The sequence below is a fragment of the Cydia strobilella genome, chromosome 2 (assembly GCF_947568885.1).
Source record: "Cydia strobilella chromosome 2, ilCydStro3.1, whole genome shotgun sequence".
NCBI classification, from domain to species: Eukaryota; Metazoa; Arthropoda; class Insecta; order Lepidoptera; family Tortricidae; genus Cydia; species Cydia strobilella.
The window spans coordinates 28892173-28916218 of record NC_086042.1 but is presented as its reverse complement, the minus strand read 5'-3'; the positions used below and the strand labels follow the sequence as shown (position 1 = coordinate 28916218).

At 37.6% G+C, this 24046-nt stretch overlaps 2 protein-coding genes across 2 annotated transcripts in view; one reads left to right on the top strand and one right to left on the bottom strand.

Moving 5' to 3' along the window:
• LOC134755156 (protein madd-4) overlaps window positions 1–24046 on the top strand; it is a 504570-nt gene that overhangs the window by 257292 nt on the left and 223232 nt on the right. The gene's annotated exons all lie outside the window — the stretch shown is intronic.
• On the bottom strand, window positions 4349–14091 carry LOC134754686 (uncharacterized). The gene is made up of 3 exons (XM_063691024.1): window positions 13988–14091; window positions 7971–9255; window positions 4349–4638 (listed from the first exon to the last, which is right to left on the bottom strand). Exons 1-3 carry the CDS (start codon window positions 14061–14063, stop codon window positions 4539–4541), a joined length of 1461 nt encoding a protein of 486 aa, XP_063547094.1. The 5' UTR covers window positions 14064–14091; the 3' UTR covers window positions 4349–4538.

The window sequence follows — 24046 nt, the reverse complement described above, 5'->3', positions numbered from 1 at the left end:
TGTTCGACAGGGCACTCACGTATTTTTAAGCTCGACATGTTTCGCTCTATAACGAGGAGCTTCAATACGGACCGCGGTGGAGAGGATCCACACACACTGGGCCGCAGCGCAGAGAACCGAAAACCGGAATTCGGAAATTGCGGGTATCTTTCTCTTTTACTCCAATGAAGGCGTAATATTACATATTTAATAATACGCGATGTAACTTCAAGCGCAAAGTCAGCTTGCTCCTATAATTTTAATTACCCATATTGTAGCTTCATTTCTTGTGTACTATTTATTTACTGTAATTTGTGTAATAATTATTTTTGTGTTTATGTAAGTTTAGCTGCTTAAGTTATGTTACGAGTAATTATCGTTATTGTTTAGTTTTAGTTATGTAGTTTGTTTTAGTAGGGATATCTGTTTATGTTCCGATTACAACGCTGTCTTAAAATTAATGCCTGAACTCCTAGTGGGAATTGTGTTAGGATGCATGCTAAACCTATCATTTATAATCTTATCTGTGTATTGTCACTGGCCTGTATCTGTTTTTTTTCCCCAATAAAGAAAAAAAAAAAAAAAAAAGAAAAAAAAAAAAAAAAAAAAAGATTACAAAGAAAAATGCCCGCAATTTGCGAACTGCGATTTTCGCGGTTATAGCCCAGCTCTCCGTGACTCCGCTCGCAGTCTGCGTCGGTCCGCCAACACGTGCTACCATTGAAGCTTCAGGTTATGGAGCGAAACATTATGAGCAATTGTGGTATTTTCTATAAAAAGGGACCTTATTGTCGATGGCGCTTACGCCATTATAAACGATGCTCCGATATAAATACAATGCCGCGCGACGCTGTGCGGCGTAAGCGCCTTTGACAATAAGGTCCCTTTTCATAGAAAATGCCCCAATTTTCGATATTAAAATACGTAAGCGACCCGTTTTAATATTATATTGATTATTTGTTTAATACTTATATATAAGGCTGGTTTTATAATATAGTGTCACGCGGACCGTCCGTGCGGATCGCTCCGCACAGCCAAATTGTATGAGAAAGCTGTCCGCGCGAACCACTCTAAGGCTTAGAACTAGAACGCACTGCGGTTTTTTCAAAAGCGGTTCCGCAACCGCATAAAATGTAACGTACGGCATGCTTTATAAGCGCACGCACTTATGACTGAAACCGCAAGAAATTAGACTGAAGCCGCAAGAAAAAAACCGCAGTGCGTTCTAAACCCAGGTAGCATTTATACGTCATAATGACATCAGCGACGTCATTGTGATGTCATTATTACGTCATGACGACGTCGCTGACGTCACTTTGCTACGTGGGAAACGCTCCCTGGATACATATTGGTCCGGTGCGGAGGAATCCGCACGAATGGTCCGCGTGACGCGTGACACTAAAACCCGCCTAAGTCTTATTGACAATTTGGAAATGTTGTGTTATTTCTCTGAATTTTTTCTACATTAGCGAAATAATTCATAATAGAATTTACCAAACAACATCTCAAGTTGGTTTATTTTGAAATCCTATTGACCTAAATCTGTCTATCAATTTAAAGTCCAATTTCGATAGATAATTGCTTTCGAAAACTGAAATTGCTTTTGGTTCGAAACTCTAACTTATATTGTGTATTATGTGCTAACACTATATGGACTAGGGGAGTCCGAGGTGAGTCAAAACAGAGGTAAGTTGAAACAACGTCAATTTTGCGGTATTCATAATCGTCTTGAGGCAAGGACGCATACTGAGGGACCAGCAGACGGTGGAACGAGGCTTAAACATCGTTTTTTCTAGCTCTATAACAGTTATAGATGTCTCAAAATTGACGTTGTTTCAACATACCTCTGTTTTAACTCACCTCGGTCTCCCCTATACAGTATGTCTCTGACCACGGGGCTTTAAATTCAGGGCTCGATTCTACTCACTAAACTGAGTTACTTTTATTATGTGACCAACCCTAAAATCGCGAAATTTTCTTTGCTTTTCCATAGAAAACGTCGGCATCTGATCAGCCAAAATGTATAAAAAAGCTAAGTTTTTATTCGCGATTTTGTAGTTCAGTTTAGCGAGTAGAATCGAGCCCTGAATTTAAAGCCCCGTGGTCAGATGTTTCTGTATATTTATTGCCTATTAGCTTCTGTCGGCATTTTCGTCTGCGCGAAACGATGACGATTGGAAAAAATATCCTATGTCCTTGCCCGGGTCTCAAACTATTTTCATACCAAATTTCATTTAATTCGGTTTGGTATAAGCATGAAGAGATAACAGACAGACAGAGTTACTTTCGCATTCATGATATTAGTAGAGATTGGTATAACAGAACCACAATAAAGAAAATTAGTCTAAAACCTATTGCTATGTACAAAATGTTACAAAAATATATTTCAAGGTATTAGATTTTGATATAAATATAATTATATTACTTTCTACTTACGAAACATGTTCTCTATAAGAGGGTGAATCAACTATTTCTTGTCACTAGTCGCTTGTCAATAGTTATGGTCACCTGGGTCACTTTAAATAATTGTAATTAATGAAATAATTATAAATGTAAAATCTAATTTAACTTTTAAGTACTAACATTATTCATGAAATACGAGTAAAACTATGAAAACGGATTATATCGCGTATATTGAATTTATAATTTGTAGGGTTGGAGCCGGCGTAGTTTTTATCGCGTATATATATATATATATCTTTACTTGAAAAATAATTATAGTGTATAACTAGCCTTATGAACCGATTTTGCATGTACAACCAGCCTTAAAGTTTGTAGTCTATGATTGTTCATTATTTTAGTATGTGGGTATTTTTGCACTTTGTAATTTTTCCTCAGTTACCCGTTGACCACGAACGCTGTAAAGAGTTCGAAGCGTCGGGATGTATTATAAATTCAATATACGCGATATAATCCGTTTTCATAGTTTTATTTCATGAGTAACTATCGCGGTAACCGAAGACAATATTACTAACATTATTATTTAAGAATATACTAACAAAAATTAAAATCATTGTTATCTTTGTTTAATAAATAAATTGAAATTGAAATAATGGTTTTATGGCATTTTCTCAAACATGCATTTTTAACTGTCGTGAGATACGGGTTACTCGTGCATTTTGTCACTTGTGCGACATGTATGGGAGAGCTTAGGTCTCCATTTTCAAGCACTAACTCATGAGTAGCGTTCACGAAAGCCGCGGGTCGCGAAGGGGAGACTAAGGTGGGTTGTGTGTGACAGAGATTTGTGGCAATGGAGATTTCTCGAAAACTGTAATTGTTAGCGAACTGTAACCTTACGCCACTTTAGAAATGCGCATTTTGACGTAGTAAGTACCTGCCAAAGGCGCATAAGTGGTCTTGGGTGTACAACATTTACGCACTAAAAAACGCGAAAATTAACTTTCCCCGAAAAATTTGATTGTACCAATATCATAAAGTATTATGTTTACGTTGTTGTGATAATTCTTATATTAAATATATTAATAACGGGTCACTCACGTGTTTTAAGTCGAAAACGCTCGACATGTTTCACTCCGTACCGAGGAGCGTCATCAGGAGCTTGCGTCGACGGTGACGGACCGGCGCAGACTGCGGGCCGCAGCTCTCCGCGCCCGATGACTCGGCGCGGGCGCCGGTGGCGGCAGGGGGGGCGAGAAACTACCCTCGTTTTCGGCATTATTGTCAAATGGTGGCTTGCACACAACACTCACTACGTCATTCGCTAATGGTTCGTTCACACTGATGACGCTCCTCGGTACGGAGTGAAACATGTCGAGCGTTTTCGACTTAAAACACGTGAGTGACCCGTTATTAATATATTTAATATGTCTGTGTCTCACGGAAGTTATGGTATTAAAATTCTTATATTCTTTGGTATTTCAACTTTCAAGATGTGACTTTGTTTTATAGACTTTGCACATTGTTTTGCAATTATGAATTATTATTATAACGAGAGTGATTTTCTGTCCCTGTTTAACTAATTTAACAAAACAAGTCGCGCGAGTGACTAAAAATAAGTAAAATAATCCATAAAATTAACTTAAGGCCGTTCCATCGGTTTACCGCTATCACTGTCACATTTCGCAAGAAAGAACGGGACCATGCGCGCCAAGTGTCAATTTTGATCGAATTTTGTCTGTGTCGATTTTTATTTATTTTAAAAACCAAGCGTCACAATGTCGATATTCGAAAGCAGTAAAATTACTATTTGAGTTTAGATTGTTTTTTCTTCTTTTTTCTGTTTATAGTGTCACATAATAAATAACCGAGTAACGTTTGATTAAAAGTCCTAGGTTACTTTGGGAATTAATTGTATCGAGCGAAGTGTCATAATTCGTGTATCGAAGCTTATAAATTAAAGATAATATAATCAAAAACTACATATATTTTTTCCACGTCTACGAATATAAACGTCTCTGAGAAAAATATGATCGTATAAGGAGATTTTTCGCCTTCTGGCTCAGGGAACCGCCTTAATGATGTGCTTCAATTGTCGCCTGGCAAACAAGATAAAATAATAACCAGAAATAGTTGATTCACCGAAAAGGCGACAAATCTTATCTTTGCTTATCTTCTATTTTTTGCGGGCAGCAGTCAGGAAAAGGTTTGTTCATGTTACCGATCTTGAAGTAACCTAGTTCTGTCGTTGGTTCGCACCTAGAAAAGAAACAAGGATAAATATTAACATTATCTCCTTCACTGAAAAACAATGAAAACATGTTGATTATAATAATAATAATAAATATTATTTATTTTCAAGTAACATGACTCATAAAATTTGTTAGTTTACAATAGTAATTCTTATCCCTAATGTTAGTACATAATTAATAAGTTAGAAGTAGTAGTACATAATTAAGAAGATTATACTTTTTATTCTATTTTTAGTTACATGTATGTAGTGCCCCCTTAAAAATATATTTTTAAACTTTTTTACTTTGAAAGTAAGAAGCGGCCCACAAAATAGGTACGTTAAAGTTTCAAATTTCATTAAAATATATTTTATAATTTCCGTATAAAATTGTGACATATGGACAGAAGGACGGGCGGAAATGCGGACATGACGAAACTATAAGGGTTCCGTTTTTGCCATTTTGGCTACGGAACCCTAAAAAAATGCGACCTTTGTTACTAGCAGTAGCGATTTGAAGATAAACACACAGGCCAATTTAAATGTACACTGACAGAATAATATCAGAATGATGTCGTTTAGTATGCGTTGATTTTGGCCTGACGGTTTCGTCCTGGCCGACATTGCGCGACTGGCTTCTGCTAAGGCGAAAACCATAGGTGGGAACGAAAGGTCCGATCGCTGTGTCTCGCTCCAACCCTTGGTTGTCGCCTTAGCAAGCCAGTCGCGCAATGTCGTGGCCAAGACGTTAGGCCTCGGACTGGTTGCAAGCGGCGCGCGGCGCGAGCGGCAAATCAAGGTCGTTCATACATTTGGCCGAGCGCAACGCATTAATGGCCCAAAAATCGTGTCAACCTCGGAGTTTTTAGTCGGAGTAGTTAGCCTTTGTGTGTGTCCCACTGCTAGGCAAAGACCTCCCCTCTTTCCAATCCTCCCTATGCTGAGCAAGATCCCGCCGATCCCGCTGGAACCAAATCGTCGCGCCATCTCTTTCTCGGTCTGCCTCTGCCACGACTACACTGGGGATGCCAGCTAGTGGCTATTTTTGTTTTTCGGATTGAGAGATTATAAGCTGGAAACTCGTACCTACACACCTTCATTGTGGCGTTCATAGGGTTCCTTCTAAAATCGAGGCCAATAATATATCACCTCCATGTTTTTACGATATAACTTTATTTTTATATTTGTAAGTGACTTCCACCTCACTGCTTTAGGTAGACTAGTAGTATTCCTTTGTACGGGCGATAAGAAAAATTGGTCTCATGTAATGGTTTTTCATAGAGATTTTTTTAAATGTATTGTTATTTTCAATTTTTTAATAGAGGTTGTTTAGTAATATGCTGAGATGTAATTCACAGTATTTCATTCCAATATTCATCATATATTTGTATAAAATGACTGGTAAATTATGCAATCTACAAACTAACCTATATTGTTCACTCTATACAAGCTCATACAAAAACACTCAAAGGTGATATATTATTAGCCAGTACTGTCGTGTGCGCGTCGGAACTCATTCAAGGTCAAAGTTTCTATAGCTCCAATGTTCATATTTCATATTTCATTTATTGCAAAGGCATGATACATAAAATAAGGTGTTACAAATAAAGTAAGTAAATTCATGACACCCTGTTAGGGCACAACAACAATGTTTAACTTACTATCTAATACCTATTAAAACATTTCATTATAATATATCTACCGTAATTTGTGTAAAGAAATAAAATAAGATAATTATAAATGTTGTTTTCATTTAGGTACGAATTGAAGAGCAGCGCCGCTTGCGTCCAGTCCGCGGCCTTAGAAGTTGCCGTGAGAGACCTTTATTTAACAATATTGCTGAGTACGAACGGAATTTGTCAACACAGTTCGTCAGATAAAATAAATACCTATCTTTTACTTTGCACGTTCTTTTTTGTTTAGTCTACGCGTAAGTAATTCTAAGAATTTTAGATATTTCTCAGATTTTTGCTTTGCTGTTTTTTCTTTATTGGCTTTATTTCGAGGCAACTTCAATATTGTAAAGTAAGATTTTTTTTATCAGCTGATATTTTAAGCTGCTACCTACAACTGGAATTCAACTAAAATGAATTATAAAATAAATCATACAAATTAAACAGAGCTCGGGCAGGTTATTCTAATTTCAAATTTTAGACAATTTTAATTGGCAGTGAATCAGTGATTATGATTATTATGAACATAATTTAGAAACAAAATGATAAAATACTGTGCATAATACATACGACTATAATTAATTTTATTCAAAATTCTAGGTTTTCGATGGTTTTGCGACAGTTACTATCAAATTAATTAAACTTTTTTGTGACTGAATCGGATAAGCGTGAATAAGTGTGGCTTGCATTTTACTCAAATAAATGCTAGTTATTTATATAAAGGTGTGAATTGTGTGCGTTATTCATGTCGGAAAATTATTGTCTGTATACAAACAACAATTCAGAAACTTAAAATTTTATGTCAATCTCAACGCGTCTCCTACGATTTCTACGTGTTCGAGTGTAAATTGATGTAATAAACTGAACTAGACGTCATATATGAAAGAAAAAGTGAAAGCCTCCAGTGCCCGGGGCTGGGATTGAACTAGCGTCCTCCGCATTCGCGGAAGATGCCTAATACTTCTCGGTCACCTAGTTCACGCCGTTCACGGCGGCATGGCTCGCTCCCTCTTGCCTCCCTCCCCTCCCTCTAATGGTTGGGGAGCCCAAGAGGGGATTTTTGTAGTTACTTGAGCCCGTCAGATTAAGATGTGTGATATCTTGTTACCCCGTGGAGTCTACCTTTACCACTTTTAGCCGTCTATGTTGAGCCGTTGGTTGGCGAGTTGATGGGTTCAACGCAGATTGTGGATTTGGTCATTTTAGTCCAAATTAATTCTATAATTGTGCTATTACTAAATCTGACAATTATTTGTACGCATTTCCTTCTCACGGTTACAATCTAAAAATAAGGCGTCGTACTTGTGGTCGTCAGATTAAGGAAATGCGTACAAATAAGTGTCATATGGTTTTCAGTATATCTCATACCTCCTATCTGAATCAATTCAGGCAATAGGTTGTTTCCTAATAGTAGGTAAATTGCTGTGATATTTTGTGTTTCTAAACAAGTTTCGTTCGCATCGCAATCTTGACCGCAGTGAACCGGGAATGCTGCGGTCCCACTACTCGTGTTGGCTTTGCAAATTGGAATTTTTGACCAAATTTATACTCTAAATAGTCCAAATACTTACCTACCTACATTTCACTCAGTATGTGGTAACATTTGTCTCATTTTGAAGCAGAATTTTGGGTTTAAGTTTAATTTTGATAACTACTTTCGAAGTTAAAATTTTGTTAAAGATACTTACGTTACTTTTTCGACATACGTTTCCATAACTTCTGTATTTATAAGACTTTTTGATTCTTCTGTAGCCTTATGACTTATGTCACTTTCTCTTAAATGTTTTTCTTCACTATGTACCTCAGGTATTGACCTCGTTTTCCTATTATTCTGATCTAGTTTAATTACTTTAGATACCCGTTCCAATTTTATTCTCTTTTTCAAAGGTATATTTATTAGTTTACTACGCTGCGCTATATTTGCTCTGATTTCATTGATAACGTCTTCAGATAAAGGATCAGTTTTCCATGATTTTTCTTCTTTGATTTCAGCATTAATACTGTTTTCATCTTGTATTTTTTCTAATTCATTCGGATTCCTTTGAATTTGTGAAGGTTTAGGATGTGGGAGGTTTCTATAATAATCATAATACGCCCAAGGATTCCCTTTATAATAATTGTTGTAGCCTTGACTAGTGTGGTTGTATGCTAGCAAATACGGATACATATTACTAGCGGATCGTGGAGGATAGTTTGCAGGCATTGGTTGATACTGATATGGTCGAACACAAGGGTTACAAGGACTCTGTGGTGTTGGCCCAGGAGCATCATAAATATTTCTCTGTTGGTAATATGCGGGCACGCCATGCCGATTCATCGGTTGATTAGGATATCCCACTCTACCGTCATTATTATACAATGATCCCGTAAAGTAATTGGGATAGTTAGTTCGACCTTGAGAGTAATAGTACGGCTGTGGTTGCGCATACGGATATGGACTAGGTGAATATACGGCCGAGCCTTCAAGTTCAGATCCTTCTGGCTTCATATCAGCTACCTTTCTATGTTCATTATCAGGTTCATACCAATAAGAAGTTTTATGTTGACTACTCTCTCTAGATTCCCCTGATACTGCTTCACTCGCTCTGTTATCTTCTGTAGCCTCGTCCACTTTCATATCCTTATACATTTCTTGAGCTACATTATACAGTTCTATGACAGCTTGCAAGTCACTCTTTTTCACTGAATGCAGTAGTTCTGTAATTTTCTGAATTTCTGCTTTATTTAAAAGTCTGTCATTATCCTCAGTATGAGTAAGTTCTGGTAAGATTTTTGTCAAACTTAATTCATTTGTTTGATTACTATTATTGGACCTGGCTTGTTGGTTGAAAAGACTCACAAACACTTTAGATGGTTGTTGACCAGTGTTTATTCTTCTAATTTTACACGTATAATTTCCGCAGAAAGTGGTAGATCGCCAAGTTGAGTTGAGTTCATGAAAAGTTCCCGTATCTGGATCTTGGCAGACATATTCTGGAACAAAGTAGGCACATTTTACTGCACAAATACTTGTAATTCTATCTGATTTTTTTTATTGTACTCGCAATTCTTTTTTTTTGTGTTGGTAAATAAATATATTTTATTTTTATTTATGTATGTATGTATGTTTTTGCTATTTGCATGTATAAATTTGCCAGCGCTTTGGTGCAAACTGTAATGCTGTGTAAAATATATTGTAATAATAATAATAATTGTTTTGTAAGTGTTTTTATATTTTACTTTTATAGGGCAGGGCAGCTTGTGGTGAGCTGTTGGGGAGTGACGACCCCACGGACCCGAGTGCTCCAGAGAGTCGGTCAGGGTCTCCGTCTCCGGCAAGTCTTCGTCGGTCGGAGTGGACCCCAAGGGGACCCGCAGGACTCTCAGCTCTGGCTTGCCTTCATTGGCCGTCCAGAGGGGAGTCGTAAGAGCTATATGCTCCAGGGGTGGATGCATAAGACGCGAGTTGGCACAGTGGCTGGTAACAGCCACTGGGTAGAAAGCGGCGCACACCTCTCGACACCCCTGAGCCGCTCACACCGGTGTTGCTCCTGGTCGTCTTCACGACGGCAGTTTCAGGGGCCCATCTAGTCAGCGGCAAGTCACCGCCTGCCTCGATAACGTGTTTTAACATTGTTATGGCAGGTGTCCGGACTTCTTTATAATAGCCCAATCTCATTGTCCACCCAAACTTCAATCCATAGACCGGTATACTGTTCACTTTTTCTACGATAGTCCCAATGCCTGCTGCGACCGGTTCATGGGTGTCTATTGTTGCGCCTGTGAACGGGTTCCAGCAGGCGTTCTACATGACATAAAAGCTCTCCAAGGGGCCTCTACGTGTTGGACCTATATCCCCACGCAAGCCTATCAAAAGACCGGGATGCATAGGCCCGTGATATCCAAGGAGATACAAATAATAATAATTGTTTTGTAAGTGTTTTTATATTTTACTTTTATATACATATTATAAAAAACCTAACGTAAGAAGAAGAATAAATAAAGAGTATAATAATAAATAACGCAAACGGGAACGCTCGTCCTAAGAATGAAATTTAAATGAGGGGTACAGAGCTAACAATGATAATTATAATAGTTACGATGACAGCATAACTCAATTGAATAGACAATGATGTCATAATACAACAAACCCCAAACGAGATGACACTTAATTCGATTCATATCAACTATGAATTATGATCATTTCAAAAGTATAGTCGACCTCAGATATATCGGAGTGGGTGAGGTACTCAAAAATATCTGAACACGCACTCAACGCCTTGACAATAGAGGCGTGTTCAGATATTTGTGAGCACCTTGGCCTCTCCGTTTATATCTGATGGCGACTAGGTATACGAGTATTACCCGCATGTTAACTATTCAAATAAATGACTGGATATTTTATTTGTTTTTGATGAATATTGCTTTTACTAGTTTGAAAATCGTTGTTTTTATGGGGCAATAAACATAGTTGACTGTTTATTCTATTGTTGATTTATCGCTCGACTGCAAATAGGCAATCAATAATAAATACATGTAGGAATAAAGATGAGAATTTGACGTAAGTCGTTAGATATTATTGATTCTGATTTTTAACATGACCTAATAAACAAATAGGCCAAGCAATAAGAAGCAGGTAAAGAGGGAAATGCAAGGAACACAATTTTTGACTCCGTAACTTTGTTTGGACTAGTTAGGAGGGATTATACAAGCATTTCCCTTATAACTTTTTTTGAGCATTCATTTCCTGGCCTAAAATATTTTCGTCTGCTTAGCATTAGTACTTCTATGGTAAATTCAGTCCCTCATTTTGCCTCTAGTAAATTATTTTCTGTGGTAAAAACTAAATATCATTTTGTCTTTTCCCTCGACTAGATAGTTAGTATGTCCTCATGTATTTGGGTGTGAAGTTTCACAACAAAGTACAAGTGTAATAAAGAGGTAACACCAGACATGCAGACAGTTAGTTTCTCTTTTATAATATTAGTAAGGATCTAATATCATATATGTTTGCAACTACACAACTTAAAATTTCTAGGTGGAAACGGCTGGGCCGTGGTGTTCGGAGGCAAAGTTGGTTAGAGACTTGGGGCGGCTACGTGACAGAGGGTCCGATCCCCGTTCAGGCTCCTACTTAGTGTCAGTTGGACCATCCGGACTTGACAGACTGACGTCACCCGCGCCACGGCGGTTTACTATGAAAGTTTCCATACAATAGAATTTAGCGAACTCTTTAACGATGACAAACAGTTTGGTGCAACAGATATCGCTTGCCATCCAGCGCAGTAATGCCGCTAGTATATTTGGCACTTTTGGGCTGGGTGGGAGTCGGAATGGGGTTGATAGTATAAGTAGGATAGTATGTCAGTAATGTGCTTATTTTTTAGTCAATTTTGTGTCTTTGTTTGTATTTTTTTTTGTCTTTCATGTGCATAAGTTTTTGTTTTACATTTTAAGTTTTGACATGTATTTATATTAATTTAGAGCTCATTCATAATTGTAAGTAAATAAATGATTTTTTTATTTCGGTGTTGGACCCATCGATAGTTAAAGTTGAATAGATGACAACTTATCATGTGGAGAAATATGTTTTTTTTTATTGTAAATTTAACAAGAATTATAAGTATTATAACATTATAAGTACCTTAATCTAATGTTCGTCAAACTGTGAAACAGTTTGTTGGCGGTAACGTAATGTTAGGGTTGTGAAGTGCAGTCGGCAGTAATGTCGCGCCGCATTACTCTGCAGTATTTCGAAATGACAGTGCTATTTTCTGTTTAGTTTCACGGCGTACCGGTGAACAATGCCTGTAGGCTTCCACTATTTGTAAATATAAATACATATACATACACAGGAGGCGAGTAGGTATATATTATCGTATAATACTGACATTTCAAACTTAATTTTGAACCATATATATTTTTAGCGGGTCGAAAATAAAGTTAGCAAATTCACGATAGATCTAAATTTATGATTTAACGTATTGACATTGTTTGCTCGATGAAAAATCGAATAAAATATAACACAAATCAGTCTTAACTCAATCAGTCTTAATCAGGCATAACTTGCCTCAAAAGAACAAAAAAATTAATAAAATGAGCTTCATGATAACCTATCTTGACAATATCATCATGAAATAAAACTTTATGAAAACGGATTATATCGCGTATATTGAATTTATAATACATCCCGACGTTTCGAACCCTTTACGGCGTTCTTGGTCAACGGGTGACTGAGAAAAAAAAACACTACTAAAGGGTTCGAAACGTCGGGATGTATTAAATTCAATATACGCGATATAATCCGTTTTCATAGTTTTATTTCATGAGTAGCTCTCGCGGTAACCGAAGACGATATAATAATATGTCATCATGTAATAATTTACATAGCATGCTCGTACGTTTTACTTACTGTGCTTAAAATGAATTAGGACATTTGAAACCTAATGAATGATTGTTTAGTAACAATATAAATTCAATTTAGGCCACATTAATAATAATAAAAACCGGCCAAGTGCGAGTCGGACTCGCGCACGAAGGGTTCCGTACCATTACGGGAAAAAAAACAGCAAAAAAATCACGTTTGTTGTATGGGAGCCCCATTTAAATATTTATATTATTCTGTTTTTAGTATTGGTTGTTATAGCGGCATCAAAAATACATCATCTGTGAAAATTTCAACTGTCTAGCTATCACGGTTCATGAGATACAGCCTGGTGACAGACAGACAGACGGACAGACGGACGGACAGACGGACAGACGGACAGCGGAGTCTTAGTAATAGGGTCCCGTTTTTACCCTTTGGGTACGGAACCCTAAAAAGTAATAGTGCAGAAATTATTACTGTAAAATATTTGATATCTTTTTAACAGGTATTTTAGAAATTTATTGAACCTGCTAAGAACTTTTATTTGCAAAGAAAAGTGCATGATGAAAAAAATGAGGAACCTGCTTCTAGTTTAAAAGATATTTCCCATTTTCAAAATGACCCCGCTATCGAAGTTATCCCAATGCATCTTAAGAGGAAAAGGGTCGGCCGTTTCTCCATACAAACGTAGTCCCCATTTTCCTCTCTGGATATTGACATTATGGAAAATATTTTTACATATTTTAATGTATATTAACTATACCTACGTTTGACTTTTTTCGATTTTTGATTATTGAAAATAATAGGAGCATAAAACAGATTTCATACAAATTTTTAAATGCTCCTAACTCTTATAGTAATAAAAAATAAATAAAAAATCAAACGTAGGGACATAGCTGTGGTTGATATTCAACAAATTGTGTCAAAATATTTTCAATAATATTAAAATCCAGGGCGGAAAATGACTAAGTTTGTATGAAAAGGCTATTTCGCGCAGGTCCTCCATTTTCGTCATTTTATTTAAGCCATTTAATTCCTTAATAAATTTACACATTTTTATATTTCATTATTAAATTGAAAACATAATAATACTAATATATTAATAAATTAAATTAAATATTATTAGTTGATATGCATGTTTAAATCGGTAGTAATTTTATACAATAATTTAATTATTTTTATTGCCTCTTGACTAGTAAAGGCCTCCTCCATTTTACTCCACATTTCCCTATTGGTTACCTAGTCGTCGCTGGCAAACTTTTTTAGTTCTTCAGCCCATCTTTCCAGTGGGCGGCCTGACTTTCTTTTACCGGAAGGTCCCGCCCATGTATTTTCGTCATAATTCTTTAAAATACGCACCTTTAGCCACATGGACACTGAGCACAAACGACGCACACAGACATATAATGTAAACGCGGACACACGCGCGCGACATAGCTACAGAAATGCGACAGACGAACGGCTCTGGTTACACCGATGTTTTCGTTTTGGCGACGGCAAGGTGTGGTTCTCAAACTTTAGACAATGCCAATTATATACAGGCTGATTTTGTTATCTCTGACCGAATGAGGGGTGAATATGTAGGGGAGACCAAGGAGGGTTGTGACAGAGAAGTGACAATGAAGATTTCTCGAAAACTATGATTGTTAGCGAGCTGGAACCAGCATTGTCACAACCCTCCTTAGTCCCCCTATGTCATACTTAACAACTTTTACGGGACCAACTCCGACATCGCGGAAAAATCTGTCGTCATTTCGGTGAATCAGTCAATGTTTTCCATCGAACTGCTGATTTTTTTTTTGCGATTTCGGAATTGGCCCCATAGTAAAAGTTGTTCAGTATGACCTACATATCCCTCAGAGTATGGTCAGACATAACAAAATCAGAAATCAAATATACAGGTATATTATAGAATAGTAGGCTTAGCATAGGAGCGCCGCGACAGTGTCTCGCCCACCATATTTTTCTAACTGACAGGCACGGGCGAGATATCGCCGCGGCGCTCTTGTGCTAAATCTGATACCAACAGTGATAAATAAGTATATTTATTTCAATTGTTCGAGTGCATTTCTCTGACAAATTTCCGGAACAAACTGTGATAAACAAATAAATGCCCTAACCAGGATTCGAACCCATTACCTCCTGCTTGGTAGGGTTCTTTTGTTCTTTATATTTTAGAAAAAGTGTGACTGTTTGTTTATGTTTCATATTTCAATCCTAAAAGCATTGTATAGACACATTATTTTAGGAACCCTCCAATTTTGATGTCAAAAAAATATCAAAAAAAACCGGCCAAGTGCGAGTCCGACTCGCGCACGAAGGGTTCCGTACCATTACGGAGAAAAACAGCAAAAAAATCACGTTTGTTGTATGGGAGCCCCATTTAAACATTTATATTATTCTGTTTTTAGTATTTGTTGTTATAGCGGCAACAGAAATACATCATCTGTGAAAATTTCAACTGTCTAGCTATCACGGTTCATGAGATACAGCCTGGTGACAGACAGACGGACGGACAGACGGACAGACGGACAGCGGAGTCTTAGTAATAGGGTCCCGTTTTTACCCTTTGGGTACAGAACCCTAAAAACTAACACGGTTATTTCTTTTCCCAAAATACGACACAAATACTAAAACCATTATTCAATATTTCTCCACCATTACAACACCCTAAGCGCTACAAACTATGTATAACTAAATAAAAACTTGCGTATAGTTACGAAACTTCGAGAACTTAGCCACAAAAGCAAGTTCCGAGTGCTTCACGCGAATCTTCGCCCATTCGAGTTTTGCTAACAATGCTGTGCTTAAAATATGACGAGAATATTCGGGGTATTTTTTGTACATTATGTAATATACAAAAATTGTTTTATTTGTATCTTTTTAATAAGATTTAACTCATTTATTGGATAATAAGTGTTATAAAATAAATATTAAAACTAAAACTAACTACAATTATAATAACTAAAGCTAAAAATTAAAAATACCTATCAAAATTTTGTGCCCTTGGTAGAGTGCCCATCACGCAGGCAGCGTTCCCGCGCTGGATTGCTATGGCCAATCTTTGCGCAAGAAAGCCGCCTGCGCGAGGGTCACCTTTGGTCAAAATTGTTTTGTTTAAAGTTTGAACGTTTAACGCGTGAAACAATTTTTAGTACTTTAAATAACTATTAAGATTTCAAATTTATTACATAATTATGTAAATTTCCTTTGCTTTCAATAAAAACTCTAGTTTATGTGATTTTTGCCCACAAACTTAAAAAAAATCCTTAATTGAAACACCTTTCATTTCCACTTCACGCAGAACGTTCTTAAAAAAAACCGGCCAAGGGCGAGTCAGACTCCCGCACGAAGGGTTCCGTACCATTACGCAAAAAACGGCAAAAAATCACGTTTGTTGTATGGGAGCCCCACTTAAATATTTATTTTATTCTGTTTTTAGTATTTGCTGTTATAGCGGCAACAGAAGTACATCTTCTGTGAAATTTTCAACTGTCTAGCTAGCATGGTTCATGAGATACAGCCTGGTGACAGACAGACGGACAGACGGACAGACGGACGGACAGACGGACAGACGGACAGACGGACAGACGGACAGACGGACAGACGGACAGACGGACAGACGGACGGACAGACGGACAGACGGACAGCGGAGTCTTAGTAATAGGGTCCCGTTTTTACCTAGACAGTTGCTATCATGGTTGTGTTGCAGGTGAGTAAGGTTGCCAGAGCTCAACGAGGGTGCGGTGTTAGGGTCGGCAACGCGCATGTAACTCCTCTGGAGTTGCAGGCGTACATAGGCTACGGACACTGCTTAACATCAGGCTGGCCGTATACTTATTTGCCACCGACGTAGTATTAAAAAAACCGGCCAAGTGCGAGTCGGACTCGCGTTCCAAGGGTTCCGTACATTACACAGTTTAAACAATGTATTTTTTATGTGACAGGTGAGTGAAATGTCTTTAAAAAACCCGTTTCCGGATCGAAAAATAAGTAATTAAGTCCGACTCACGCTTGACTGCACATTTCTAATAGGTTTTCCTGTAATCTATAGGTAAAAATCTATTTTTTTTTTTCAAAATTTTAGACCCATTAGTTACGGAGATAAAGGGGGGAATTGTCATTTTTTGCCTATTTTCTTGAATAATTTCTAACCCGTTTATCTTAAAATTATAAATAATATATATTTAAGATTCTCATAATGAGCTCTTTCATTTGATATATAACACGATATAGTTTGAAAAACTTCATTTTTAATTTTCTCATTTACCCCCCATAAAAGTAGCCCCCATGTTTAAAATTCATTTGTTTACGTTACATGTCCTCCTTTGGGTCACAAACTTACATATGTATACCAAATTTCAACTAAATTGGTCCAGTAGTTTCGGAGAAAATAGGCTGTGACAGACGGACAGACAGACAGACAGACAGACAGACAGACAGACAGACAGACGCACGAGTGATCCTATAAGGGTTCCGTTTTTTCCTTTTGAGGTACGGAACCCTAAAATGCTTAACAAAATGTACTAAAAAACGTGCAAAAACCTCAAAGTTTGAGCATCACATATTACCTACTGGCGATTAGACGTGTCGTAATGCAGTGAATATAATCGTGTATCATCTATTGATGTGCGTGCGAGTATTCAATCGTTACATTATACAAACAAAAACATGGAGATGACGATTTTTTGGACGATTGCTTATGCAATGTGGCAGTTTAAATATAGATTTTTGACACGTTTTAGGCAAGGGCAAAGGCATTTTTTTTTAATACTACGTCGGTGGCAAATAAGCATACGGCCCGCCTGATGTTAAGCAGTCTCCATAGCCTATGTACGCCTGCAACTCCAGAGGAGTTACATGCGCGTTGCCGACCCTAACACTCCTCTTCCTCGAGCTCTGGCAACCTTACTTACCGGCAGGAACACAACACTATTAGTAGGGTCTAGTGTTATTTGGATGAGGTTTTCTGTAAGGTGGAGGTACCTACCCAGTTGGGCTCTGCATGAAAAAATTCACGTAAAAACCGGCCACGTGCGAGTCGGACTCGCGCACGAAGGGTTCCGTACCGTTAAGTTCAAAAACGGCAAAAAATCACGTTTGTTATGTGAGCACCACTTAAATATTTATTTTATTCTGTTTTTAGTATTTGTTGTTATAGCGGCAACAGAAATACATCATCTGTGAAAATTTCAACTGTCTAGCTAGCACGGTTCATGAGATACAGCCTGGTGACAGACAGACGGACAGACGGACAGACGGACGGACAGACGGACAGCGGAGTCTTAATAATAGGGTCCCGTTTTTACCCTTTGGGTACGGAACCCTAAAAACGAACCTCACTCAGATCCTTTTTCTTTCGTAATAATGGAAAATATGTAAAGAAGTAAACTCAAATTTCCCTTTTGCATACTCTAGCATTTAAAATAAATATAGATTTATCCTTTTGGCTTTGTTTAGTTCCTTAAAACATACGGAAAAGAGAAAAAGTGAGGTTAGATTATTGGAATTTAATTACAAATCTGAGTTTAGGGTGGTTCACGTTTCATCTTCGCGATGGCTCATGGGAGCCTGGGGTCCGCTTGGCAACTAATCCCAATTGGCGAAGGTACTAGTTCTTACGAAAGACCTTCGACCCCAGAGGGTAAACTAGGCCTTATCGGGATTAGTCCGGTTTCCTCACGATGTTCACGAGGGTGGTTCACGTTTGTATAGAAAAAAATAAACTAGCTAGAAGAAGCGGCAGAGCGTGCCCCTTATTTTATTACACTTTGTGTTGATAAAATGTGGTATTTTCTATAAAAAGGGACCTTATTGTCGATGCCGCTTACGCCATTATAAACGATGCTCCGATGTAAATACAATGCCGCGCGACGCTGTGCAGCGTCAGCGTCATCGACAATAAGGTCCCTTTTCATAGCAAATGCCCCAAATACGCAGTTTTGTAATTATATCTCAACTACAAGGGGGTGCTCAACCACTTTGAAAATGTTGAACGTATGAAAAAAAATATTTTTTTTTAGTTTTGAATTAGTTGGTTTCACATCATTTGAAAATGTGGTTTATAATTTATTAAGTAAATTAATATTGAATTTCTTTAAAAAAAAGAATGTAAAACGAGCTAACTTAAGGTTTTAAGGCACTTTCCCTCCAGGGCCCATAAATTTTTCCAACCTGTATAATCATATCTCGCTAACCATTAACAAAGATTAAAAAAACATGGACAGGATAAAAATTAAAAAAAATGAGCTCAAAATCTCATTATTTTAAGATTGATTCCTTTTTTTATAGCCGTTAAAGCGCTCACATATAATTTCCCATTTTGAATTCTCATTACAAGCGAATATTATTAGGTGTGAAATTTAATATAAAACATGAGCCCTCGTATTACCGTATTTCCTAACGAACTCATTTCTTTCATTGCAAATAAGACTTTAATATGTACGTAATAGAGTCGAATTCACATAAAGAATTCGAAAGATTTACGAGGTTGATAAAGTGAGCGGTGAAGCGGAATGTTCCTTTACAAACTGAAGCAAAAGAAGTAAAAGGAATGGACCTTAATTCACTAACAGCGGGCGGTAAGAGTGTAAACGCCTAGTGGTTCGATTCCGTTTTTGTTTTGGACAAAAAACAATTTTTTTTTGTGGTTTGTTTTGGTTTAAAATAACGTCTGGTATCAAATTTTAAACTTTCGCGTTTTGAACACATATTAAATCAAATTTACAATCGGGTCAATAAACAAAATAAATTCGCGATATACCCGATTGTAAATGTGATTTCAAAATGGTATCGTTAGTTTTGGGTAATTTAAACAGAGAATCACGAGTACTATTGAATGAGATAAAGAAAAAAAGGTGTTCCTCGTGTTTCATACAAATTTTGGGTGTCAGTTTTGTAACGGTCCATACAAAATGTATGTGAAAATGCGTTACAAAACTGTCATATTTTGGGGACATTTTTTCGCCTGCGTTATTTTCGGACGGATACGACCTTCAAACCCTCATAAAAATTGCGTACTCTCATCTTAAAGGCCGACAACGCACTTACAATTCCTCTGACGACTCTGTTTGCTCGTTTGCCTCCTATATAATAAAAACTAAATTTTGTCCAGAATCGCAGCGGAACCGCCACCACAGTGCGGCGCTCCGTCGCAGCGGGGGCTCGCACCCTCGAGTGTGGACAAAATGGATCGGCGGTTATCTACACGCGTAATTGCCGCGTTTACAAATTACCGCCAGGGAGTTTTTTTGTTGAAAGTGATCCTTCTTTCAACTCTGTAAGATGTTAAGTGTTTTGAATTTAGTGTTATAATAGTATCTACAGGCTGGCCCAAAAATATATTGATAAATCATCATCATCATCATCACCATGTCAGCCGATAGACGTCCACTGCTGGACATAGGCCTCCCCCAAGGCTCGCCACTCCGACCGATCCTGTGCCGCTCGCAACCACCGAATTCCCGCGACCTTCACCAGGTCGTCGCTCCATCTTGTTGGAGGCCTACCGGCAGTTCGTCTTCCGGTACGCGGACGCCACTCCAGAACCTTCCGGCCCCACCGGCCATCAGTTCTGCGAGCAATGTGCCCCGCCCACTGCCACTTAAGATAAATAATATAATATATTGATAAATAATTTATAGAAATATTTTTCTTACTTTTGAAAAATTTAATTTAAAATTCAAACTACAATAATTTAACTAAAAAAATATGGTTGTCTGTTAAGTCGATACACGGACGATAATTTTGCGTGATAACGTCATAAGAAAATATTGATGAAAAATTGCATAGTTTTATTTATGAATTGAATTGAATTATTATCACTAAATTATCATTATTTTGTATAATACAAAGGAGTTAATTGAAAAATACAAATTTTTCGTTAAATTAACATTTTATTTGCGTTTGGCCGTAACGTTATCATGGAGATTTGTCCGCAGCGTTACCATGGAGATCTGTCCACAACGTGACACTTTTTCGTGCATGCTACCGGTGTTCATCGATTTATAAGACGTTATCAAGTCAACAAAACATTTATTATCTTCTATTCTATCTATTTTCCGTATTGACTATGTTCTATATTCCGTACAGTTGAATTGCAAAATGCGAGAATTTGGTTGTTCATCATTATCATCATCATCATCATCATGTCAGCCGATAGACGTCCACTGCTGGACATAGGCCTCCCCCAAGGCTCGCCACTCCGACCGATCCTGTGCCGCTCGCATCCACCGAATTCCCGCGACCTTCACCAGGTCGTCGCTCCACCTCGTTGGAGGCCTACCGGCAGTTCGTCTTCCGGTACGCGGACACCACTCCAGAACCTTCCGGCCCCACCGGCCATCAGTTCCGCGAGCAATGTGCCCCGCCCACTGCCACTTAAGGTTTGCAATTCTGCGAGATATGTCGGTGACCCTAATTCTACTGCGGATATCATCATTTCTGATTCTATCACGCAGAGAAACCCCGAGCATAGCTCTCCCCATTGCCCTTTGCGTGACCTTTGAGCCTTCTATTTGGCTGTTAGCTCGATTTATTTCCCTTTATTTCTATTTTTTATCAATGACATTGTATTCCAATTGAAATTTATATACGACCGAGACAGGTCAGATTTTTTATTTGTAAGTTTTTTAGTTTAGGGCATTATGTTTTTAGCTCACTTTGTAATAAAAATTCATTCCAACAATAAAAAAAGTAAATCGATAGTTCTTCGTGAGAATTGCTTAATCCAGTGTAGATTTCGATCTGACTATAAATTATAGGCTATCTTCACCTAAGGAAATTTACATTTAAAATGTTGTAACTACCATAGAATTTCTATCGTGATTTTTGGTTTTTGTCTAGATACAGTAACGTTGGCAAAAACATTGTAGTTCTGCTATGTGGCATTTCGTGGCACTTTAATATTTTTTTTATTTTATTAGCCTACTTTGGTAACAAAACTTCCGTGAGACATAGACATATTAAATATATTAATAACGGGTCACTCACGTGCCGAGTCATCGGGCGCGGAGGGCTGCGGCCCGCAGTCTGCGCCGGTCCGTCGAGCGTTTTCGACTTAAAACACGTGAGTGACCCGTTATTAATATATTTAATAAGCCTACTTTGGTGTCCCACTGCTGGGCAAAGGCCTCCCCTCGTTTTCTCCACTCGACCCTGTCATCGGCATTTTCCCACCATTTGGGGTAGAATGCGTCCAAGTCGTCCCGCCATCTCATTTAATCTTAATAACCTATGCATCAGTAATCTTATTTTATGTTTTCTTTTATATTATGTAATGGCTTGTTTGTTTGCGCTTACGAATAAAATCTTATTCTATTCTAATCTATTCTATGTATTGTGAAAGTTCCGACCTCGGAAAGGTTAGAATATCATCAAAATCGGTGTCTTCGTGATTTCCAACAAGACAGTTTCGAAGTTCATAAATTGGCGACCCGCTTAGTTATCCGCTAAAATATATGTACAGTCGAAGGCAAAATATTAATCCAGACAAATGGCTCAAAAATATGTGAACACGACTTTATCGTCTATGGTGTAAGAGCGTACACATATTTTTGAGACTTTGGGTATGTATATTTATGCCCTTGACTGTACCTATTAATTAGTATAACATAATACTAAACTTATTTTTCTGTTACAGGTAAGTTGCTGAAATGCTAAAGAATAAATAGAGCAATTAAAATATCAGTAAGTATTTAGCAATTAAAATATCGTGTTATAATGACACAGTTTAAATGGTTGTAAAAAATCTTCTTCTTCTTCCTCGCGTTGGCCCGGTACTTTGCCACGACTCATGAGATCCTGGGGTCCGCTTGGCAACTAATCCCAAGAATTAGCGTAGGCACTAGTTCTTTACGAAAGCGACTGCCATCTGACCTTCCAATCCAGTGGGAAAACTAGGCCTTATTGAGATTAGTCCGGCTTCCTCACGATGTTTTCCTTCACCGAAAAGCGGCTGGTAAATATCAAATGATTTCGTAACTAACGTTCCAAAAAACTTATTGGTACGAGCCGGGGTTTGAACTTACGACCTCCGGATTGCTAGTCGCACACTTACCACTAGGCTACCAGCGCTTCGGTGGGAAATAATAATTTGTAAAATGTATATCTATGAGTAAACAGTCAAAAGCGCAAATATAACTAAACATAAACTCAAGGGCAAGATTTTATTTTTATTTTATTTTATTCAAGATGCATCAGTAAGCTACATAGGTTAACATTACAGAATTATCTACTATAAATGCGAATTACAAGTCTTGTAATTTGCATTTAGTAGATAAGTCTGTAATTACAAGCTTCCACATATATACTGCTCGTAAGTATGAAAGTCTCGAAATAGCAAAATACCACTATATAGGTAGTATATTTATGACAGAAACTACGAACGCAAAGTTGTCGGGTATTTTTCTACTACTATTCAAAACATCTATTATTTCATTTATTCCTTACTTAGTGTGTGTACAAAAGATCTTATGCATAAATCATTACATGTCTCAACTCAACACAACCCTGTGAGGGTATTGCAATACATTTACGAAAATAATATTCAAAATAATATTCAAAATAAAATAATATTTTTAACATTAGACTTATATTGACCGGGATATAGATCGTGATTACCTTTTACTTTTTTGACACCCACCCGCTATCTTCAGTCACCCGTGAATCATGATAATGTGCATCATGATGCATGTAACTGCGTCGAAATATCGGGAGCTCACAAATAATACAAAAGGTAATTACGGTTTATATCCCGGTCAATATAAGTCTAGTGAAACTAACCGTGAATCATTCAAAACTGATATTTTTAACATTATATTTTATCTCACTATAAATCAAATCTACATCGGGCATATCGAAATAGCACAATATTACACTACATTTGTAGTATATTCATAACAGAAAATACGAATGCCAAGATAGTTCCTTTGTGAGAACGTTTCAATACACTTTTATAATTTTCGTACAAATGCTACGGCACACATGAGAAAGGTATGTTGAGATGGTTTGGACACGTGGAAAGAATGAGTGAAAGAAGGCTAACAAAGAGAGTGTATAAGGGAGAGGTAGAAACGGGAGTTGGAAGGGGCAGACCACGGCGGACTTTCTCTGATCAGATCGGGGAAATCCTGAAGAAAGGCCAGGTCAAGAGCACCCTAAACCGGCGAGCGTGTATGAGGAATGTTATGAAAGTGAAGGAAGCGAAAGAGGTATGTCAGGATCGTAGCAAGTGGAAATCCGTGGTCTCTGCCTACCCCTCCGGGAAATAGGCGTGATTATATGTATGTATGTATGTATGTATGGTATACGGCACATACGCTATTTTTCTCTTAGCAGTGAGTCAGTATAATCACTTTAATCAAATGAAACAATAAATTATCGCCTATCTTCACCTACGTGTAGCGTCAGCAAAATGGC

What these genes read in the sequence shown, in the direction of transcription:
- LOC134754686 (XM_063691024.1), bottom strand. Translation starts at nt 14,063, where the DNA reads ATGTCGCGCGCGTGTGTCCGCGTTTACATTATATGTCTGTGTGCGTCG. An exon ending in CAGTGTCCATGTGGCTAAAG is followed by an intron (nt 9,256 to 13,987) that starts GTGCGTATTTTA and finishes ACTTTGTTCCAG; the next exon opens with AATATGTCTGCCAAGATCCA. An exon ending in ACGTATGTCGAAAAAGTAAC is followed by an intron (nt 4,639 to 7,970) that starts GTAAGTATCTTT and finishes TTTCTTTTCTAG; the next exon opens with GTGCGAACCAACGACAGAAC.